The sequence below is a fragment of the Chiloscyllium punctatum genome, chromosome 3, assembly GCF_047496795.1.
Source record: "Chiloscyllium punctatum isolate Juve2018m chromosome 3, sChiPun1.3, whole genome shotgun sequence".
Classification (NCBI taxonomy): Eukaryota; Metazoa; Chordata; class Chondrichthyes; order Orectolobiformes; family Hemiscylliidae; genus Chiloscyllium; species Chiloscyllium punctatum.
This window is the reverse complement of record NC_092741.1, coordinates 122298429-122308333: the sequence shown is the minus strand read 5'-3', so window position 1 is coordinate 122308333 and position 9905 is coordinate 122298429. Positions and strand designations below refer to the sequence as shown.

At 37.7% G+C, this 9905-nt stretch overlaps 1 protein-coding gene across 2 annotated transcripts in view; it reads right to left on the bottom strand.

The window, feature by feature from the left end:
• Positions 1 to 929: 929 nt before the first annotated feature.
• Positions 930 to 9905, bottom strand: part of fbxo16 (F-box protein 16) — a 65802-nt gene continuing 56826 nt past the window's right edge. Inside the window, exons 8-9 of one of the 2 annotated variants that reach the window (XM_072559984.1) lie at positions 8100 to 8325; positions 930 to 3779 (exon numbers count right to left, since the gene is read on the bottom strand). In XM_072559984.1, the coding sequence (XP_072416085.1) occupies positions 3709 to 3779; positions 8100 to 8325 (297 nt within the window). In that variant the 3' untranslated portion in view covers positions 930 to 3708. The remainder of the gene's footprint in view (positions 3780 to 8099; positions 8326 to 9905) is intronic. The other variant, XM_072559993.1, reaches the window with a different exon arrangement.

Sequence of the window (9905 nt, the reverse complement as noted above, 5' to 3'; positions counted from 1 at the left end):
TACATAGGAATCTATGAATAAATAAGTTTATTCTTTATTTACTGTGTTGCAGGAAGATAATGGTTTATCCAGATTTGTTCCTGTCCATTCATTTTTTCCTACACTTGCAGCCTTTTTTTTTGCTGGTTTCAATTCAGAATGAAAGCATGCTCCAGATCCACTGAGTCCTTTCTCTGACAGAGCTGCTCAACAGCATCTCTCCATTTCTCTATCCGTTTGTTGGCAAAGATTTCAAACCTCCCATATACATTCTGATGCTTTGGTCAACTTATAGATGTTTTTCTATGACTAATATATCAAAGTAGTTTAGCCTATGGCTGAAGTAAGACACTTCAAGAGTATAACTAAGCACAAACTCTCACCAAAAATAGAAGGGATAATAAGAAACTTGATTAAGGTGAGTTTTAAGGAATGTGTTAAAAGGAGCGGGACAGAGGGATTTAGAATTCTGGAATTTGCAGCCTAGATGGCTGAAGGCATGGCTACTGATGATGGGGTGAAAGAGTAAGAATTCAGAAGGACAGAATTGAAGGAACCAATTTCACAGGGAGATTCATGGCTAATGTTTTAATGGAGTTTTTATAGAAAGAGGATGGGGCAAGATCCATGGAGAAATCCTAATGTGAGGGCGAGAATTTTTAATTTGAAGTATTGATGGACTGTGAAGCAAAATAATTTAGTGAACACCGTGGGATGAACGAATTAGCTTGTTGTGAGTGAGGATGTAGACTTCAGAAGTTTGGACAAATTAAAAGTTATGGAAAGTGTAAAATGGGAGGCAGGCCAGGAGAACTTTGGGAGAATACTTCATCATAATGAAATGATGAAATTCATCTTCGAAATATCTTACTTTTTGGCTAATAAAGACATGCCTAGTTTCTTAATATTTACCATTTAAATAGTCCCAATAACTTAGCATTTACAATAAAGACGTCTCAATATCTCCTTTATTTACAGACACTCTTGATCTTAGTACTTAACAGTAAATCAGTCCTAATATCTCAGTATACAGAGTTTTAAAGATACCTTTGATAGCTTGGTATTTGCATACATTGCCAATATTTTAGTTTCAGACAGTTTTCACAAGGGTCACTGGGCTTTGAGGAGAAAGTGAGGACTGGAGATGCTGGGAATTAGAGAGTAAATATGGTGCTGGAAAGACACAGTGGATCAGGCAGCATCCGAGGAGGACAGGAATCAACGTTTCGGGCAAAAGCCCTTCAGCAGGTAGCCCTGCTGTGTCTTTCCAGCACTGCACTCTTGACCCTCATTGGGGTTTGAGTTGAAATCTTCCAAAGCATACATACCCGCATCCAATGCCTCTTGAAAAGTTAACAAACCTAGAAGGCCAGCATTAATGGAAACAACACTTGTGTATTGTTTTCATTTCTATATAATATACATACATTTTTCCATAGTTAAACATTTTCCTCTTTGATTATATTTTCAAGACACTCAAAAACCAAAAAATTAAATGATGTGTAAGATACCATTAAACAGTGATTACAAATCTTTCATTATATATTGTAGAATTAAACTAAAATGGAGAACTTTCTGACAATTAATTGGTTTTAACAAAGTAAGTTTAAACATTTTTGACAAAGGTAAAGTTAGTTCAACATTTAAAAATAACAAACATGAATAGATTAAGAATATCAGCATTGAGGGATTGTAACAATGTCAAAGGTGCTATCTTTCATACGAAATTTTAAAAACAAGGCTTGGTCCCCCTTCTGAGTTGGATATAAAAAGATCCATTACACTATTTGAAGAGCAGGGAAATTTATCTTTGTTATTTTGACCAACATTTATTCCATAAGCAACACCACTTGGGGAAAGCAAAGCAGACCATCTGATAGCTATCACCTTCTTAAGAACATTACCACGCACAAAATGGTTGCCGCATTTTCCATATTTTATCATTTCACGGACTATAATGTGCCTTAGGATGGCCTGAGCTTGTGAAAGGTTGTTTTATTCTCTGCTCATTAATCAGAAGTACTCTTGAGACTATTATTGATTCAATATAACCTGGCACTCAATGACCAGCTGCTACAGTTCGATATTATTTGAGAATTGCTGTTTATTGAAAGGTTTCATTCAGATTCTCAGTAAACTTTAACTACTCACCTGTGTTTTCATAACTAACTGAACCTTATGCATAGTTCATATTCCTCGGCTTTTTTTCTCAGTGGTGGTATAATTGGGGAAAAGGCTCTCCCATTTTATTTTTATAATCATGCAACAAATTCCATCTAATCTTTCAGTGGCCAATAACTCTAACCGAAGAGCTTTAGTTAGCAGGAAAATGCTGGTACTTTATCAAACTGCAGATAGCTAGTGATTCAAGCAATGATCAGTAATATTCTTCACCTGAGGGACAGGGGAATAACATTGCTTGCAACTCTCTGGATGGCAGCCTGACCTGCTGAACATAAATAAATCTTTGAAGCAAATTGCTGCAGATGGCGGAATCTGTGATGAAAACAACAAATGCTGGAAATCACAGCAGGCCAGACAACATCCATGGAGAGGGAGCAAGCTAATGTTTCAAGTCAAGAGGATTGAAGTCTGATGAAGAGTCACCTAGACTTGAAACATTAGCTTGCTCTCTGTCCATGGATGCTCCCTGACCTGCTGTGATTTCCAGCATTTTAAATAAATCTTAATAAGTTATGGTTGAGTTAAATTACTGGAATGATCTTAAAAATGCAAATTAAAGTCCAGTCATGTTCTGTATGCATTTTAACACCATCTTGTTTTTGAAGAGTGAAGTGACGTGACTATGAAGCTATTGGATTGCCAGCTGGTTCATTAATGTCCTTGAGGGAAGGAAATCTGCTATCCTTACCTGATCCAGCAACTCTGTAACTGCAGTTCCACAACAAAATGTTTGATTCTTAATTATCTCGTGACTTAGTAAAGTCCTTCAATTGCAATAAGTTGAGGTGGGCAGTAAATGCAGCCTCCTCACAAGTGCTCACTTCCCAAAAACATAACTTTTAAGAATTATTTTACTTGCAATGGGGTGGGAGAAGTAGGGATTTGAGGAGAGGTGTGTGTGTGTGTCTTTTTTTTATATCACATCCATTATTTGTACTTCACTCTGGTCTATTAGTCATTATATCACCACATACCAGTCAGAGGATAGAACTAAGATAACATTTAACAGTCCAGCACAACTTGTGGTTTTTTGACTGTCGTGAAAAGGCACTGTTTCTGTGGCTGAAAGGAAGTAATTGTAGACATAAGTATTGAAAAAAAAAATTGTGGACATTTCATTCCTCTCAGTTTCCCCACCTAAGGATTTCAGGCCTCAGCTAACTTTGTCCAAAATCCCCTTTTGAGGCAATTGCATTAGGCTTCATTTTCCCCCTCTAGTCCCTAAATCTTTTTTTCATTTACACTCTATCCTAACACATCTGATGATATGTGAGGTTGAACATTAGATGAGACAAGAGAAACAAGCAAATTTTATTTAATGTTTTAGAGACAAACAGAACCTTTCTTCTTGTAATTGTTTCTCACTTTCACTAAAATAAAACCAGGAGTTTCAAAGTGCTGCAGTTCATGTTATGATCAAAGGAGGTGTTAACACATCAATCCAGTGGTTCCTTCAGTGTAGTTCATCCATTTCTCACCATTCTGTGTCAACTGGCTCAGTCCATTGAGGGGTTTACTGTCTCTGCTCCAGCTGGCTTCTCCCTCTCATTCTTCTTCATCAGAGTCTCTCTTTGATGCTGGGATCTGCCATGGCTGACTCTCAAAGAGCGGGCAAGCTGGAGGAAAGAGCAGAGAACACAGCAAGACAGTTATCTGCTATTTTCCTGAGCTCATTACTCTTGTCCTCTTCAAAACTTAAAGTAGGTGACTGTATAAACCATTACCTTGTAACAAGAATACTACTATTGTCATACTAAAACTGATCTCATCAGAAAGGAAGCACATTTTCCCCAGTACATGGTTTATGGCCTCAAACTCAGACCAAACTTAGATATGCATGTCGAGAGTATGGTGCTGGAAAAGCACAGCTAGTCAGGCAGCATCCAAGGAGCAGGAGAATTGACGTTTCAATCATAAGCTCTTCATCAGGAATCAACTGTCTAGATACATATCTACATAGTTTTATATTGAACACGTAATGAATAAGAACTGATTTCCAGCAGATTTTCAACAAATTCAGCACCGCCATTTAGTCCCAAGGCAATGCACAATACACACATTTCTACTAAAGACTCTCCAACGTTTGAGTCTAATCTAGATCACGACCTGCATTAATCCTATGCATGGCACTACCACATCATTCATCATCTAATCTTCTTTGCAACATCTTGCAACATTGGTTTCAACAGATTATATAAATTATAAATGATCAAAAACTATTATTTCAGTAATTTGAACACTGATCAACTATCATATGACAATCTGATACGCATTTTGACAGCATTAAGATCATGAATCACTTCACTATCAAACTATTTACAGTTTTGTTATTGAATGAAGACAAAGTATATGGAACATTTGCTACTTTGCAAATAAAAAGGAAACATAAAAACAGATAGAAGGTCATCGGTTGAGCCTTATTCGATAGTCAGAGCACAAAACTATATTGCTTGAGGTGCTGTCTTTTGACATCGGTTGGATGTAAAAATCTCTACTTCATTACTATAAGAATGGCAAGGATGTACTCCCTGTGTTCTCGTCAATATTTAACCCTCAATGAACATTAATAAGAACAGCTTGCCTGGCCATTTTTATTATTGCTGTTTGTGGAATGTTATTGTCCAAAATTTGACTGCTGCGTTTTCTTTAGGAATAACAGTGACTTGAAAAGTACTTAGTTGCTTGCGGGGGACTTTGACATGTTCTGAGGACGTGGATGGTACCATTGTGGGAGCTAGAGGATGAATAAACTGACCAGAGCACGAGGTTACAGAACACCAGTGAAGTGTATGTGTGTGTTGAGAAAGAAATACAGTAGTACTGGAGAATAACATTATTAGGGGAATGACGTTGTTCTCTGTAGTAACGACAGATTCCCGAAAGCTGTGCTCCCTACTTTGTCCCAAGGTTAAGGACATTTCCTCTGGACTGAAGAAGAACTTGGAGCAGAAAGGGAAGGATCCAATTGCTGTAGATCATATAGGTACAAAAAATACACAGGCAGGACTAGGAACGGATTCTGCTGACAGATTGGAAGCACAAGGGAACAAAGGTAAAATCTTGCACCACTACCTCAGCAGTATGCAGAATGCATGCAGCATTTGTAATAGTATAGATAAGTTGATGGCATAAGTAGAAATAAATGAATAATACTGGATATCTAATACAAAGATGTGGTTGTTAGGTGACCAAGTCTGGAAACTCAATATTTCAAGGAGGTGGGGTAGCATAGTTAATAAAGGACATAATCAGTGCAAAGGTGAGTAGTGATGGAGGTGCAATACATCGTGACATGGAATCAATTTCATGGAAATAAGGTAAAAAGTCACAGGTGGGAGTTGTCTATTGTTATTGCACTATGAGACAAATTATAAATCAGGAAATAATGAAGGCATGACACATTTATGGATGTTTTTAATCTACATATTGACTGGACAAATCAGATGGGCATAGGTAACATGAAAGACAAATTTGCACAGTGCATCAGGGATTATTCCTTAGAGCAGTATGTTGCAGAACCACTTGCCAACTGGTATTTTAGATCTAATCTTGTCTCATGAGGAATAATAAGAGATCGCTTAGTAAGCATCCTCAAATGGTTAGTGATCATTATATGTTAGAATTTCAATTTCAGTTTGAGGGAAGTCAACTCAGTTCTCAAACCAGTGTCCTCAGATTAAATAAGGGCAATTATAGAGGTGTAAAAAAAGCAATGTCTAAAGCAGGCTGGGAAAGCTGGCAAAAGGAAGGGTAGGTAGATAAGCAGTAGCAGGCATTTGATCAGGTCTTTCATAATGCTCAGCAAAAATGTATTCGGATCTAAAGGAAGGACGTGATGTGAAGAATAAACCACCTTCAGTTAACATTGGCAGTTGAGGAAACTATCCATTCAAAAGCTATGACATATAAAGCAATGTAAACTAGTGGTAGGCCTGGGAATTGGGAATGCATAATATAGGTACTAGTGAAGATGACTAAAAAGTGAGATGAAAGTAAACTGGCAAGAAATATAAAAACAAACAGTAAGAGCTTCTATGTATATAAAAAGAAGTAGTTAAAATGATTGTGGAATTCTGGGAGGATGTGACTGGAGCACAGATAATGGGGAACAGGCAAATGGCAGATACTTTAAACAAAATTGTGCATCAGTCTTTATGGTGAAGGGTATGAAAACTATTCCAAAGATGAGCAAGGTTCTAATGGGAGGAAAGGTCTTGTAACAATCTCTATCATGAGGGACAAGATATTTGACAAACTATTAGGACTGAAGACATACAAGCCACCAGGATCTGATGGCCAGCGTTCTAGAGTTGTAAAATAAGTAGCTATAGAGATAGTGGAGGCATTGGTTAAAATACTCCTGAACTCACTGAATTCTAGGAGAGTTCCAGCAGATTGGAAAACTGCTTATGAGACTTCCCTGTTCAATAAGGGAAGGTTAAAAACCAGAAACTGTAGGCCAGTTAGCTGAACATCTGTTTTTGGAAAAACACTAGAGTTAGTTATTAAGAAGGAAATTTCAGGACATTTAGAAAAAAACCTAATGTAATCAGAGTCAACATGGTTTTATGAAAAGGAAATTGTGTTTTACAAATTTGCCTGAGTTCTTTGAGGACATGAAAAGTAGCTTTGATGAAGGGGAATTTGCAGGTGTAGCATGTTTTGGTTTCCAGAAGGCATTTGATACGTTGCTACGTAAAAGGTTATAACACAAAATAGGAGCTCATAGGAGTCCGATAAATGTATTGGCGTAGACTGAGGATTGGTTAACACATTGAAGAAAGAGAATTGGAATTGATAGGTCTATTTCAGGTTTGTAAAATGTAACTAGGGGGTGCCACAAGGATCTGTCATAGGGCTTCAATTATTTACTATCTATATTACTGATTTGTTGGGAGGGGCAGAGTGTGATGTACAAAGTTTTCTTACAGTACAAAACTATGTGGGGGGACATGTTGTGATGAGGACATAAGGATTCTCTAAAGCGATATAAATAGGTTGAGTGAGTGGGCAAAAACCTGGCAGATGGAGTTTAATTTGAGTGAAGCGTGAGGTCATGCACTTTGGTAGGAAGATTAAAAATTATCTATTATTTAATGGAGAGAAACTCCAAAGTAGTGCAGTATAGAGGGATCTTGGTGTGAAAACCAAAGAAGTTAGCATGCAGATGCAGCCAGGTAAATCATGTTTTGGGCTTTATTGCTAGGTGTTGGGAGTTTCAAAATAGGTAAATCTTGTTATAACTGTACAGGGTTGAAGAAAGCTGTACCTGGAGTAATGCGTACAGTCCTGATTAACCTATTTAAGAAAGAATATACTGACCTTGGGCCAATTCAGAAGAGATTCACTAAGTTGATTCCTAGAATGAAGGAGTTGACTTATTAAGAATGGCTAAATAGTTTCGAAGAATTTAGAATCTTATTTTAGTTCACTAGATTCTAAGGAGGCTTAACAAAATAGATCTTAAGATGTTTCCTCTTGTGGGAGAATCTCAATCAAGGATACACAATTGCACAATAAGGAGATACTTAAGATTTAAACATTTAAAACTAAGAAGCAAAGGAATTTCTTACTTCACGGCAGAGTAAATGTCTTAAATTTTCTATCCAGAGAAATGTGGAGGCTAGATCACTGAAAATATTTAAAGAGGAGGTAGTCAAATTGTTGAAAAATCAAACAGTTGAGAGCTATGAGGAGCTGGTACGAAAGAGGAGTTGTGGCCTGAGGCAGATCACCCATGATCTTTTAAAAATTTGGGGCAGACTTGAGAGGCTGAGTGACCTACAATTTCCTATGTTCTTGTACAAATACAAGAGCTTTCTTTTCTTTCAATTATCATTGCTGATAAACTAGTTCTGGGTTGCATAACTTGCTATTACTAGCATTGGTCAAATACAACTGAAAAGGTCAATAATGCAATAGTAATGGTTACTCACAAGGAACACTTCTCTGGGTCCGTAGTGACGCTTTCTGCCCCTTCTCACTCATTGTTTGTATGGCAGATCGAACTGGCGCAGGGCGAATCCCGGCATTCCAGTCAGAACTCTGAGTTCGTGTCTTGACCTCCTCCTTGGAACTAAAATCTCCCATCGCACTTTGACATGCCCAGAGAGGACGCACTTGGCGTAACTGATTTGCATTGAAGTCAAGTGACATGGACATCTGAGCCAAGAAACAATCGGCAGTGTTTGAAAATAAATACAGAGGGTGGTTACAATAAATGAAACTCATGACAGGCAAGCTGCCTGTAGACATAATGGATAAGGTTGATAAGAAGGTGTTAAAGTGCTGAGTTGATCTGATCTGACTGGATCACTGTGGCATGGCACCCCTCAATTAGTATTGAGATTAAAGATTGAGCCCCTACATTAGATATAAATGATCTAACATTTTTTTCAAAGAAGGTTTTATTTTTTCAAAAATTGTTTTCAAATAAATTTTACAGAGAAAGGCAGAATTGTTTTCCTTTGGTCAGTATCCTGACCAATATTGACCCTCAGCCAACATGACTAAAGCAGATTATGTGATGATTGTTCCACTGGTATTGGTTAAACCTTGCTATGCACAAATGATCTGCTCTGGTTCTCAACATTACAACAACAATTATACTTCATAAGTATCTCATTTTTTGTCTGCAAAATGCTTTGGGACATCTTGAGGCTATGAAAGGAAACATAATTGGGAGTTCTTTCTCTCACCCTTTTCCCTTATACCACATTCACCTTCTTGCTATTAAACCCTTTTTTTCCCCATAAACGGAAATAGTATAGGCACTTAGGCAACAGTGAACATAATATATATACTTTAAAATGACGATGGAGAAGGACATACAACTGACAGGACCCAAATTACTAGATGGGGAAAGCTGATTTTGAGGTGCTGAGAATAGAACTGAGGAGAGTAAAATGGACAACCATGTTGGCAAACAATGGAAGACAACAATGGGAAACAGTTACAATGATGTCCAACAGAGTGCTAGAAAGATATATTTCACTAAAAAGAAAGAACAAATTAAACACAATCAGGAGACCATGGATGAATAAAGACCTAATGGAACAACTGATAGTTTGGAAAGAACTATCCATTAAGAGAGCAGAACATAACTGAACATGATGAGATTGGGAGAGAAGTTAAAAACACAACAAGGAAGGCAAAGAAGAATTATAAAATTAAATTATCAAGCAGCATTGAACAAAATAAAACATTTTACTGGTACGTTACTTAAAAATGGAAGGCTGTGATGGGAATAACACGTGCATTTTGTGGCAGCAACTACCCATATAAACCAGCGGCTGCCTCCACTGCTGTGCGATTTTGGTAATTCGATTTTGTGTCTGAAACACAACATGCATAGACTGAACTTTATAGAATTGTTGGAGATGTGGGGTACCATTTTGGAAAAAAAGCAGAGTTAACATTTCAAGTCCAGTGACTCTTCATCAGAACTGCTGGCAGTTAGGAAAAACTGAATGCTGAAAATGACCCCAAGCTTCCAGTAATCTGCCACTTCAACATACCACTGTGTTCTCACGCCAATATGCTGATATGTTCTAGTGAGCATCAGTGCAAGCTCGAAGAACAGCACCTTATTTTCCGCTTGGGGACCCTGCAGCCTCTAGGACTCAGCGTCAAATTCAATAACTTTACAGCCTGATTCCATCCTTCCATGTTTTTCACCCACCCCCAAAACCCAGTCTTGGTTGGGTTACTTTCAGCACAGGCTACCCATTCTCTCCTACTCT